At 41.1% G+C, this 12,320-nt stretch overlaps 1 protein-coding gene across 9 annotated transcripts; it reads right to left on the reverse strand.

Annotated features, from left to right (window-relative positions):
• Nucleotides 1-369: 369 nt before the first annotated feature.
• Nucleotides 370-12,320, reverse strand: eya3 (EYA transcriptional coactivator and phosphatase 3). 9 transcript variants are annotated; one of them, XM_083544210.1, is made up of 20 exons: nt 12,144-12,245; nt 11,391-11,453; nt 8,619-8,740; nt 8,452-8,501; nt 8,262-8,350; nt 8,098-8,166; nt 7,937-8,003; nt 7,365-7,474; nt 7,015-7,152; nt 6,177-6,256; nt 5,841-6,021; nt 5,613-5,746; nt 5,435-5,518; nt 5,246-5,335; nt 5,107-5,165; nt 4,829-4,989; nt 4,320-4,434; nt 4,086-4,207; nt 3,896-3,996; nt 370-3,369 (listed from the first exon to the last, which is right to left on the reverse strand). In XM_083544210.1, the coding sequence occupies exons 3-20, from the start codon at nt 8,649-8,651 to the stop codon at nt 3,289-3,291; spliced, it is 1,764 nt and encodes a 587-aa protein (XP_083400336.1). In that variant the 5' UTR covers nt 8,652-8,740; nt 11,391-11,453; nt 12,144-12,245; the 3' UTR covers nt 370-3,288. The 9 variants fall into 9 exon arrangements, with proteins under 9 accessions (XP_083400336.1, XP_083400335.1, XP_083400334.1 ...); XM_083544209.1 differs by lacking the exon at nt 11,391-11,453 and having other exon boundaries at nt 12,144-12,284; XM_083544208.1 differs by lacking the exon at nt 11,391-11,453 and having other exon boundaries at nt 8,619-8,734; nt 12,144-12,277.

Here is a 12,320-nt window from a genome sequence, read left to right on the forward strand (position 1 = left end):
GAGGTATACAGAAGAGCATCTCTGAACGCACAACACGTCGAACCTTGAGGCGGATGGGCTACAGCAGCAGAAGACCACACCGGGTGCCACTCCTGACAGCTAAGAACATATATATATATATACACACACACATTTTCACATTGTGCCATTTTAATCTTTTAATAAGCATTAAGAAAGCAATTTGGCCTTTTTTTTTTCTTTAAATTGTTTGATTTCTTCACATTGCCATGGTTATACAATATATGTAAATATATGTAATCAAAATTTTATTTGGTAAAATGATTAAAGGCTAAGCATTAAAACCAAAATGTCATCTTTTTAATGAAGAATAATGTTTTTATTTTTTACATTTTCACACCATACTCTTAGTAGGAGTTTTGAAACTGTTTTATTTATACTGCCACAAATAGTATTATAACACACAGGAAAACTTGCCTGGGCCAAAAAACAACAAAAACAGTATTCTGGTCACCCAAAAAAATAAAATAAAATTAAAGGAGTAAAATAATGAATAAACTATATCCTATGTCAATTCACATCAGCATCAGAGTACTAGCCAAACAAATCATTCATACCCAAACATCCTCCACACACACACACACACACACACACTCACAAAGTATAATTATAATAACTGGGATAAATGATTTGTCATAGCTGCTTTATCAGAAGTCGAGGCTCAAATATAATCACAAAAATAATTATAATGCATGGCAGAAGATGAAACAGACAAAGTGATGAGATCGTCACTGTTGCTATACTTGAAAGCAAACCTTTTTTGGAATTAAAGGGTTCGAGTGTAAAGAGCTTTTTTTTGTTTTTTATTCATCGAAGCGGTTCATCTCTGGATCCGTGATTGTCCTTGCATTTTAAGTCTCAGAGTGATCACCGGAGGACAGCAAGCAAACACGAGGACACGAAAATGACGAAAAACCGATTCGCATTAATATATCTGGAACATATTAACCGTAAATTGAAGTAGGCGCGATTTCCTTCGGGGGGCGCCGTGATAACGATAAAGGCATGAGCGCTAAACTGAGCCTCAGAATCAAGTAAAAACTCATACACACAAAAAAAAACATCATAAAAACAAAAGAACGAAATACATCTATTTACTGACGAAACACAAACAAAAAAGAAAATTTTGCATTATTACAGCAAATCCCTTTAAGATGATACACTGTAAAGGATTATAGTCAAAAGGCACAATATAAATAAGTACAGAAAAAAAAAGTCCACATTCGTCTTCCAGTCGAAGCTGCTTGTGTGAAAATGTATGGGGATTTTTCTTTATCTTCTTCAGACGGTTCAGTCGAATCTCGCAGCGTCCAAAAAACGTCCAGGAATTTGCGTCCTCCTCTTTTTGTGTCCATCACTGACCAAGTAACATATTGCACAGTTTTTCTTCTCCCAAACCGTGTTTTTTTTTTTTTTTTTTCACGAGTTACGATACGTAAGGCTGGCCCGTACATTACTATATACACTAATACATATAAACTCGGTATCGTGATATAATGAAAGACAATGAGTAGGTTTGTAACACTGACCGACCCCAAGGTGACTAGAGACGTATATTCCGGTTTCATGTACTTGTGTCTTTCCATGTTTCTTTTTATACACGTAAATTTGAAAACGAAGCACTGAGGCGTAGAGAAAGGAAGTGACTAAGCAGGTCAGCTCTTGCGGGAAAGCTTTAGAGCTCGGCACACTTTTCACGTAAAGCGATACTTCGAATGTATTTCAAACTTTTTTTAACGCCTGATTTCACAGTCACACCTCAAACAAACAACTCGGAACCTTTCCTCTGCCTGAAATCGACAAAAACAAAAACAGGAAAAACTTGAAATCGAGTAATAATACAAGTCTCAGAGCAGACGCGGAATTCTGTACAATGCTGTTAACGAGCTTTGATTCTTCTTCACAAGATCAATGGAACGGAATTCTCCATTCTGATTGGTTGGATTGGTGTCGAATTTCCTTTAACGACGGTTCTGATAATAGCCTTGAGCGACGTCATTTTTTATTTTTTTCCGAGGAGACTTTAACTAAAATGTTGTCAGGAGTCGTCTCCGGTTTTATTCCCAAAAGTTGAACTCTGAGCAGAGTGTTACGGTCGGCAGACTAGCTGAGGCACGTAGGAAATAAAAACATGTCAGGATGTGTTGTTGATCTTTTCTCTGAAAACTCTTTTGTTTTAATCACCATCTGGTGACTTTCTATACAGAACAAAAAAACAGATGCGGCCTTAAATTGCACCTGATGGTGTATAACCAAAGCTGCAAAGAAAACGTTTAATTGTCTATATAAAAAAAAAAAAGTTTCAGTCTCACTCTCAAACTTCTCACTCGAGTTACGTGACGGACTCGAATGATCACAATCCTTATATTTTATGGCAAGTGAGATGAGGGTTTAATTTGGATTAAACTGATAAAACCATTGAAGGACACAGATAATAATCCATGGGGTTATAAACAAGTGGCATGTGTACACAATGCAGGAAACCAACTGGGTACCGTGAGAAGTCAAATGTTTAAAAAAAATGCTTGCACCCCCCCCCCCCATCCTGAACTCAGAGAGAGAGTGATAAAAAGCATGCTATAAGAACAGAATACAAAATGCTACCAGTCGGATGGGTTCTGTTGTATGACTCGTATGAATGTAGTCGTGCAGAATTGCCGAGTCGCTTCACACTAGTGGACGTTCTTCGTTTTGAAAAAATGTAAATGCACTGAAAAAATCTGTAAAGTAATGAAATAAGGTCAGAGAAAATCGATCTGCTATTCCATATTCAAATTCAGGCTCTGACGCTGCTCCAGTCCTCGATGAGTGCAAAACAGGAAAAGGAAAAAGGATCAGGTCCAACAAACTAGAGAATAAGATTTAAAAATAAAAAGTAAGAAAAAAATTCCAAAATTCAATGCCAGTGCAGAGCTTTGGTCTTTACTTTGGTGAATCCAGTTTGAACAGAGAAGCTCGTGAACAAGCAGTGCTTTAGTGGTGGGCTGGCAGTACCGGGGGCCAGGTTCCTATCGTTCTCGCCATCGTCATGTAGATCTGAAGATTGTATCGCAGTGCCAGGATCGTGCCCGGGGATTTTAGCTGCCTTAAAGGTAGTGGAAGGATTCCCTGTAGGCTCAAACTCTTTATTTTCTTGCCTCATCAGGTGTTTGTAATGAGGTGTGTGTGTGTGAGAGAGAGAGAGAGAGAGAGAGAGAGAGAGAGAGAGAGAGAGAGAGAGAGAGAGAGAGAGAGAGAGAGAGAGAGCGTGAGAGTCTGGGATTGTGCGCTCTATAAGAAGTCCAGCTCCAGAGCTTGGTGTAGAGACACCAGGTCACCGTGAGAAGAGATGCGCCAGAACGGCATGTTGTGCTACAGAGACACACACACACACACACACACACAAATATCAACAACAGACATGCATTACAGGAGTGTAGACATAACGCACTGTGCATTGTGCATTATTGTTTGATAAAATGCTTGTAATAAACTTCTTATTCCAAAGTACTAAGAATTAGAAGAGATCGCTAAAAACTAATTTCTAGTATACACAATATGGATCGCCATATGGGTAAAAAAAACTGCCAAAAGGTGCAGTATTTTAACTAATAAATAAATAAACAAAAATAGTAACTATTTAGAATGCCTACAAATATTAAATAAAATAAACATTTAAAATAAAAATAAATAAAATAAAACAAAAAAAAAATTATGCAATGAAACATGATAATTCAACATATTTTTTTTACTACAAAAAAATTAATTTTTAAAATACTAATTTAAATTACTGTGATGTGAATAATCTGTGTGTTCACTCTGCATTTGTAATTTGCTGTTCACTTTTCTCTCTGGGATCAATAAGACATTTATCCACCTCAAAAATCCTTATCTTTACCTGTTTGGCTGCAAACTCCTCCTCCCGGCCGTCTCCTATAACCACGTAAGTCACCTTCTTTCCAAAACGTGACACGATGCGCTCAAAGCAGCTTTCCTTTCCTAGCAAACGTTAAACACTCCATAAAAAGCAAGCAATAAAAAACAAAAAAAAACACAGCTCTTTAAAGAGTGAGAACGTTGATTGTTACCGATCTTGGTGGCGCTGTAGATGTTCTCGATGGGAAAAACATCCCCGAGGCCGTACAGGAGCACTTTAGCTAGAGCAGGAACCAGCTGAGTGGTGGTGACAAGAATATTCATACATCTGCCCCTGTGATCAAACACACCATCACAAGCCATGAATAAGCCTGTCCTAGGGGTCATTACACGACTAAGTGTGACGTTCGTAAGCAGTGAGAAATGTCTGATGTCTCGATCTTGACCTGGACTGGATCAGCAGGAGGGATTTGATGGCGGTGCTGAGCCAGCTGTCTGTCACAGTCTCGATGTCACTGCGCACTCGCAGCAGCAGCTCCCTCTTCAGGGGACTCAGCAGAGCTACAGAGGGAACAGCTTTATCAATTCCAAAGTTTTTTTTTTCATCAGAAAGTTGAGATTAGTTTTGTAACACGCCTACAGATGGCAGCACAGGGCTGCACGCACAGTCAATGGGAGCACCAACCTTCAGAAATCAGTGTGCCTAAAGAAATGATGGTGATGGTGAGTAACCGTAGAGAAAGAAAGTACTTTCTTGTAAACAGAGGTAGTCTTGAAACCACCTGGTATATTTCTATTTAAATTTATGGCCTTTTTTTGCCAACAATTCACCAACGTCTTAATCCTCCATTATGAGCATCAGATCATCAACAGCATCTTTAACCATAACATCTAGATTATACTATAAGACATTTCAGAATACCCAGAGCCCTCAATCCTCGAACCTAAAGCTTACCTCCTACATTCCCTTTGTATCCGTTGTAGATCTCTTTCAGGCGGCGGTACCGAAAGGCCAGTTTGCGCATCCAGTCCACTCCACCTTGCACTGCTGGGTTGGAGTTTTGCCCTCCTGCTCCAGCCGTTCCACTGAACCCATCGTTCCCAAAATTATAGTTGCTAATGAGAAGAAAAAGAGTTAAAATTCTATCCAACAAATAATATAAAAAAAAATCTTTATACATGGCAAACTATATTCTATGCATCTATGAATACTGCACTCTACTCCTGCATTACCTCAAATCTTGTCCGTTGTCATCAGAGGACACGTCTTCAACGTGGACTTGGTCACACTCCTAAACACGGATCACAAGCTTGATTACCTACACATCTAGCAGAAGCTGCGGTTTGGCACGAAGGAGAAAAGGCGGCTCACCTCCAGATCATTGAAGAACAGATGAGTGTCTGCTAGCTCAAAGATCAGCTCCTCCATCTGCAGACCCAAATTCAGCACCGTGGCTGGATCCTAATGAACCAACCAAAAAAAAAAAAAGATGTTCAGAGTTCTGTACACAGGATGTAGATCTTCCCCAGCCTGTTTCGTATTTGGTGCTTTGCGTGGTACCTTGCCGAACTTTTGCGCAAACGACCCTGTGAGAAGGGAGTGGAAGATGATGATGGTTTCATCCAGATCCCACAAGAAGATTCGCTGAGAAAAACAGGGGTGAGGAGATAAAGCCAGGTTAAAAGCAATCAACATTTTTTCACAATTATTGTTTGAAAGAGGTAAAATTTTCATCTACCTCCAGGTCGTTGTCTGCAGATTGGCCGCTTTCGGATTTCTTTCCTTTGCCTTTTGCTTTAGGGGGCGGGTTTCTGTGAGCGGTGTCTTCCTGAGCCGCACCTGTGGGGAGGTTCACGTTGGCTGGAGACGCAGCTAGGAAGACACAGAGACACACAAAAAAATGTCTTACTGTTATTAAACTGACAGACCTGAAACAAATGAGAAATATAAACCATATGTAAAGTACCTGTAGAGCTGGGAAGTCCTGTGGAGGCGCTAGTCTCGTTCTTTACCGGGGTGTAAGGCGGCACTGCGACGGAGTCTCCATCCTCTTCGCTGCTGGGTGGTGCAGGTGGGAGGTAACTGTTGGGGGGGACATAATACTGGGAGAACTGGTTCTGTCCCAGTGAGTTATAGCTGGTGAAATCCTGCAGTCAGAGGGGAAAATAAGTAAGCACCCACAATCTATGTGGCAAGTTTTGAAATAACATTTAACCTGATAAGAGGTTTTGATAAATGCAGTAAAATATATATATATATATATTTTCTCTTTCTTTTTTTAGTGGGTTCTGCTGAAGCTCACTTGATGCGTAGCGGTGGCTGTGGTGACAGCGGGGGCTGTGGGGATGCTGGAGTACATACCGGACGTGGTAAAGCAGGAACCTGAAGTGTTCAATTACAAAAAATAAAGTATATAATGAGAAAATTTTGAGAGAAAAAAAAAAAAAAAAAAAAGATCAGAGGTGATCAAATGAAACCATGGAGGAAAAGAAAACAGAAAATGTTTTGTGAAAAATGAAAGAAAATGCTGAAGTTCACATTATTTACTCAAACACACGGATTGATGCTACACCCTGGACGAGGCTAAACTAAAAATTTGAAAACAAATAAATAACCAAAAAAATACATTATATATAAAAAAAATTTTGACAAAAATATGTAAATAGTTAATGCCTATGCTACTGACTGAACAGTTAATTTTTTAATATACAGTTATTATATACAGTATGGACACTTTTTTTTTTGGGGGGGGGGGGGGGGTGTTATAAAACAGGGAAAGTGCGGTTATTGTTAACCAGTGGGGCCCCACTGGATCTCAAAACTTTAGGAGAGAGTGATGAGTTCCAGATGTTGAGTAGCCCTTGCAAAATTACATCTCCTTACAGTCACCTAGTATCCTGCTTTGCACTATTATGTGGTCAAAATATATATATTTTTTTAAATGTTCTTGATGCATCTCTAGTCCTTTCCTTTGCATATCCAGTAATACATTTAACTGCTTACAGTCTACAAGAATGTTGCATGAGAAGCTCAGCATTTGTAGGAGGTGCAGAAGGAGGACAAGAGTGAGTGATTAAGTGAGTGAGTAAATAAGTGAGTGAGAAAAGGAAGGAGGGAGGGAGGAAAAGGAGCCGCCTTGCCTTGGCTGGGGTACGAATAGTGCGTCTGGCATGGCTGAGTTGAAGTATAAGCGGTGCTGAAGCTGAGAAACGGCGTCTGGCCAGCAGCGGACACGTCCTGCAGCCGGGGCTCGCTCTTAATGCCCGGCCACATGGCACCTAAGGCCACGCGGGTGTGGGTGGAGACACGGAGCAAAAGAGGACAAACGTACACAAGAAAGAGAATGCAGAGACAGAGAATGAGATGAAGCGGACATGGGGTGGAAATGTGAACGCAAATGGAAGCTGCATGTGCGGTGAATGGTGCTTGGAATGCAGTGGCAGCATGAGTGGTAAAGTGGTATGAAGTACAGCTTCAAGCTGGGACAGACCAAATGGAGGCAGGCCATAGGTTTGGCCTGTCTGGCTGAAGCTGCTGTACGCTGCTGACTGACCCAGAGAAGAAAACGCCACCTGGCTGTCGTACGCAGTAACTGCAGGGCTATGTACAAAGAGAAAGAGAGGGAGAATAATTACTCTTTTTATACATTAATGTTTATCATGATTATATGCATGGGGCTTCTGGTCGATTACTTTTATAATCATTCCACCATGTTAAATTATTTTGTCTGCTATGCCTTTCCATTCCAGTGAAGGAGGTGTAGCTTCTGGACTTAATAATGTTGATAAATGTTGCATGGCCACTCTGCTAATCATCTCAAATGAAGCAACAAATGTCTATCGATCAGACCAAAAGAGGCGTGGCCTCCTTCCCATCCCATATAACACTGTTCTCTTGGTGAATTAAATCCTACTAACACAGCGCCTATGAATTACTTCAAGATCAATACTGCAAAAAATGAAGCCACAAGCCGCATGTTGAAATATAATGTAAATTATTCATCTACCAACAGAGATTACCACTCGGAATAACGCTCCCTCAGCGACGGTGCGGAGCTCTTACCTGTTTTCTTGGTAGATCTGTGAGGTATATTCAGAGTCTGCAGCTGTGAGATCTTTGCATGTCTCTACTGTAATACAAATGTAACAAAATTATAAATACAAACCGTATTTTATATATAAAGATTCATTCATTACAGTGGACATCTGAATCAATAATAATACCTTTAGTATATGAACGGTTCGAGTCACAGCCTGATATATGTTGATTTGAGGGTTGTGGATTCCCAGGAACTGAAACATCAGAAATAATTTAAAAATGCGAAACAAACAACCGGGTTGATGTTACCGTGAGCTTCTTGGTATTGAGAATGACGAAGTAGACGGACCAGAATCTAGGTGAGCAGCAGATGATGGAGGGTAAGTAGAGACCTCGGAGCCCAACACACCTGGCCTGTTGTCGTGAGCAAGCGTGCTTCTACAAGAACAACAACAAACCAGTATGAGTATGTGAAAAGCCTCTTGACTTGACTTGAGATACTGGAGATCATAAGTAATAAGTATATAGGGAACAATCACCTTGGATCTTCTGCCTGACTGGCTTCCGGGTCATGCCTCGCTTTCTTCGCCTGTTCAGTCAACACACATGGAGATATTTTTGGTCTGAAAGTTCTTGTGTCATAATCAGTTTTCATGATCTTAGAGCGATTAGTGCAAGTGTGTGAATAAATACAGAGTAGACTGACCGGGAGCTCTGGTGCCTCCTGTGTCTCCTCCATGAGGTGTGTGTGAGGACGGCACTGTGCCTCCTGATGTGTCCTTTTGCTCACGCTCTAGTGCTGCTCCTGGCCCTGTGCAGGCCCTGAATCTCACACACACACACACACAAATTTCCTAAGCCGCAGACACTTACTTGTTATCCGTCTCATTTCACCACCAGGCTTCAGGAGCTTTAATGAATGATGGAAAATCACTGGAAATGTAACCACTGTATCGGAGTCAAAGGTGACATCATTCCCGCAGCACACACCACCTCCTAACGCTATTAAACATTCGAGATTTCCCATCATGCCCTAGATCTGTTTGCTGATGTTTTTAGATGACACATCATGACTGAACAAAATGTGGTGAAACTGATGGACTGCTAAAATCAGCCAACTGCTCAGATTCCTGATTTTTACTCATTGGTGCAGACCACCAAGTCTACGGTCCTCAAAACTGCGATTCTTTGTGTTTCTTAAAAATAGCTTGAGGAACATGTCTGGGAGAGACCTTTCTGATTCAGTACAGCTACATTGTGTCTTGTTGCTGTGCTAAAGCTTTCCATGGTGTAGGACCTGTGACATGAATCGGTTTTCTACAACCTCACCTCTCTAGCGGAGTTTGGCGGTTCCCCAGTTTTTACCCTCCTATACAACAGATTCTGTTTATTTATGACTGGGTTTCAACCTACATTTAAAATGGATGATCAAAAAATTATAATTTCGACCTGTGGATATAAATAATTATTCTCCTCAAAATTCTACAGTCAACACCCCATAATGACAACGTGAAAGAACTGTTTGTAATCTTCGCAAATTTATATATGCAGAAATAAAAACATTTTACATGTACAGAAGTGTTCACAGCCTTCGCTTAATACTTTGTTAAACAACATTAGACACCTGTTGAAGCACCTACAGCCTCAAGACTTTTTGAGTTTGATGCTCCAAGCTTGGCACATCTGTTTCTGGGCAGTTTCTTACATTCTCCTTTACAGAACCTCCATCAAGTTGAATGGGAGTGTCAGTGCACAGCCATTTTCAGATCTCTCTAGGGATGTTCAGTCTGGTTCAAGTCTGAACTCCCTTGAGGACATTCACAGAGTCATCCTGTAGACACTCCTTTGTTGTCTTGGCTGTGTGCTTAGTGTCGTTATCCTGTTGGAAGATCAACCGTCGTCCCAGAGCGCTCTGGAGCAGGTTTTCATCAAGAACGTCTCTGTACATTGCTGCATTCATCTTTCCTGACCAGTCTCCCAGTTCCTGCTGCTGAAAAACATCCCCACAGCATGATGCTGCCACCACCATGCTTCACTGTAGAGATAGTATTGGCCGGGTGATGAGCAGCACCTGGTTTCCTCCAGACACAATGCTTGGTATTCAGTCCAAAGAGTTCAATCTTTGTTTCTCATGGCGTGAGAGTCTTTCGGGTGCCTTTTGGCAAACTCCAGGAAGGCCGTCATGTGCCTTTTACTGAGGAGTGGCTTCCGTCTGGCCACTCTACCATACAGTTCTGATTGGTAAAGTGCTGCAGAGATGGTTGTTCTTCTGGAAGGTTCTCCTCTCTCCACAAAAAACGCTGGAGCTCTTTTAGAGTGAACATCGGGTTTCTCAGTTTGGCCGGGTGGCTCTGCTCTAGGAAGAGTCCTGGTGGTTCCAAACTTCTTCCATTTACGGATGATGGTGGTCACTGTGCTCATTGGGACCTTTAATGCTGCAGAGATTTTTCTGTCCCCTTCCCCATTTCTGTGCACCGATACAATCCTGTCTTTGAGGTCTACAGACAATTCCTTGGACTTCATGGTTTGGTATGTGCTCCGACATGCACTGTAACCGTGGGCCCTTCTATAGACAGGTGAGTGCTTCTCCAAATCATATCCAATCAACTGAATTTATCACAGGTGTTCATGTGATTTTTTCCCCCATTTCTTTTTAAATACATTTGCAAAGATTTCAAACAAACTTCTTTCACGTTGTCATTATACTGTTTGTAGAATTTTGAGAAAAATAATGAATTTAATTAATTTGAAAATAAGAATGTAACGCAAGAAAATGTGGAAAAAAAATGAAGTGCTGTAAACCCTTTCCAGGTGCACTGTACTGGGGAAGTGGTATTTTAGTGGTCAAGGCATTGGATCTCAAGGTTTATATCCCAGACACACCAAACTGACCCTCATGGGCCTCTGAAAGGGCCCTTAACCAAATAGCTGCTTAGTTGTATGAATGAGTTAAATCAAAGTCTGGATTAGGTCTGCCAAATGCCATAAATATATGAAGACCTTAATTTTGTGAGCACAAAGCAGGCAAGGAAAACTGGAGAAGAGTGAATGAATCATCTCCCTCTTCTTTTTCTTTCGGTTTCTCCCATTAGGATTCGCCACAGCGGATCATCCGTCTCCATACCCCCTCTCCTCTTCATCTGCCTCTTTCAACCCAACTACCTGCATGTCTTCCTTCACCACAGCCATAAACCTCCTCCATGGTCTTCCTTTTTCCTTCCTTCCTGGTGGCTCCATCCTCAGCATTCTCCTACCGATATACCCCATGTCCGAACCATCTCAATCGCTCCTCTCTCACTTTGTCACCAAAACGTCCTATGTTTATTATTAAAACAATTTCTAAATGAGTTTGGGGCGTCTTTCATCTTCTTCACCGTCTGACTGATCACAGAAGCTGTTTCACATCCCATCTCTAATCCTTTCTTCTAACAGAACACCTCCACATCTCCTCCCTGACTGATTTTACTATTCCCCTTACCATCTCTGCAGGATGGGTTCCTGAGATAAAGTGGGTCTGGATGAAGCAGGTCCCACCCTTGATCTAGGAGATAAAGTGGTAGATCAAACTCGAGCGTGTCTGCGCTAAAGCTTAATTCATCTTCCATACAACCAGCCAGATTTATAGCCGGCTATCAATCGCCTCCGCCTGCAACTTGGAGTCCACTAGAAAAGGGCGTAGAGGCCATTATTCCCGTGCACTCTGTTATTCACTTCGGAGGGCGCACACGCCGGTTTAGGACGCGACCCTGTGTTATGGACTCAACTTTTCATTTGTAAGCACTTGCTTTTTTTTTTTTTTTTTAGATGACGTATTACCGAGAAATTGTATATTTTTTTACAACAGTAATTTGTTCTGAAGTCTTTAATAAACCTCACAGTATCTTATTATTAAAAAAATAAAATAATCAGCGCACTAGCTGAAGCTAACGGTGATAGCAAAGACGCGTTCAGTGCACAAAGCAGAACCTGTTTGTGTGCATTTATGCAGTAAAAGTATTATATAATAGTACAAATTTGAACTTAGAATACAAAATACATTTCGCATTTGTCGTGTTTTTTATGTAACCCTAAAACAATTTAGCAACGATAGCAAGCTAGCGACGTTGTTAGCCTAACGTGAATGATTTAGCTTAGCTACCCGAATGGTTGCTCCATGACCTTAAAAATGCTTAAACACGCAGAATTAAAGTCGGTATAAATATATATACACGGAGAATAAATAAATATTTACCATCATACTGAGTCGGTCGAGTCGAGTTCGCTAAGAACCGCTAAAATATTCCCCGGCCTGAAAACTTACACTATACTGAAGCTCTTGGGTTGTTAGGGACAACTATTTGGCAGGAAGTTCAGAATGCGCATGCGTAGTAACGACCGCGCGGCTTCCGCTTACTAACGCTTTGATATT

The sequence above is a fragment of the Silurus aristotelis genome, assembly GCF_946808225.1.
Source record: "Silurus aristotelis genome assembly, chromosome: 6".
NCBI lineage: Eukaryota > Metazoa > Chordata > Actinopteri > Siluriformes > Siluridae > Silurus > Silurus aristotelis.

Bases quoted from the DNA above. Each gene is read 5' to 3' on its own strand.
- eya3 (XM_083544209.1), bottom strand. From the start codon at position 8,651: ATGGAGGAGACACAGGAGGCACCAGAGCTCCCG. The intron at 5,336-5,434 runs GTACCACGCAAA...TTGGTTCATTAG, and splicing joins TTGCGCAAAAGTTCGGCAAG to GATCCAGCCACGGTGCTGAA. The intron at 4,435-4,828 runs GTAAGCTTTAGG...TTCCCTCTGTAG, and splicing joins ATACAAAGGGAATGTAGGAG to CTCTGCTGAGTCCCCTGAAG.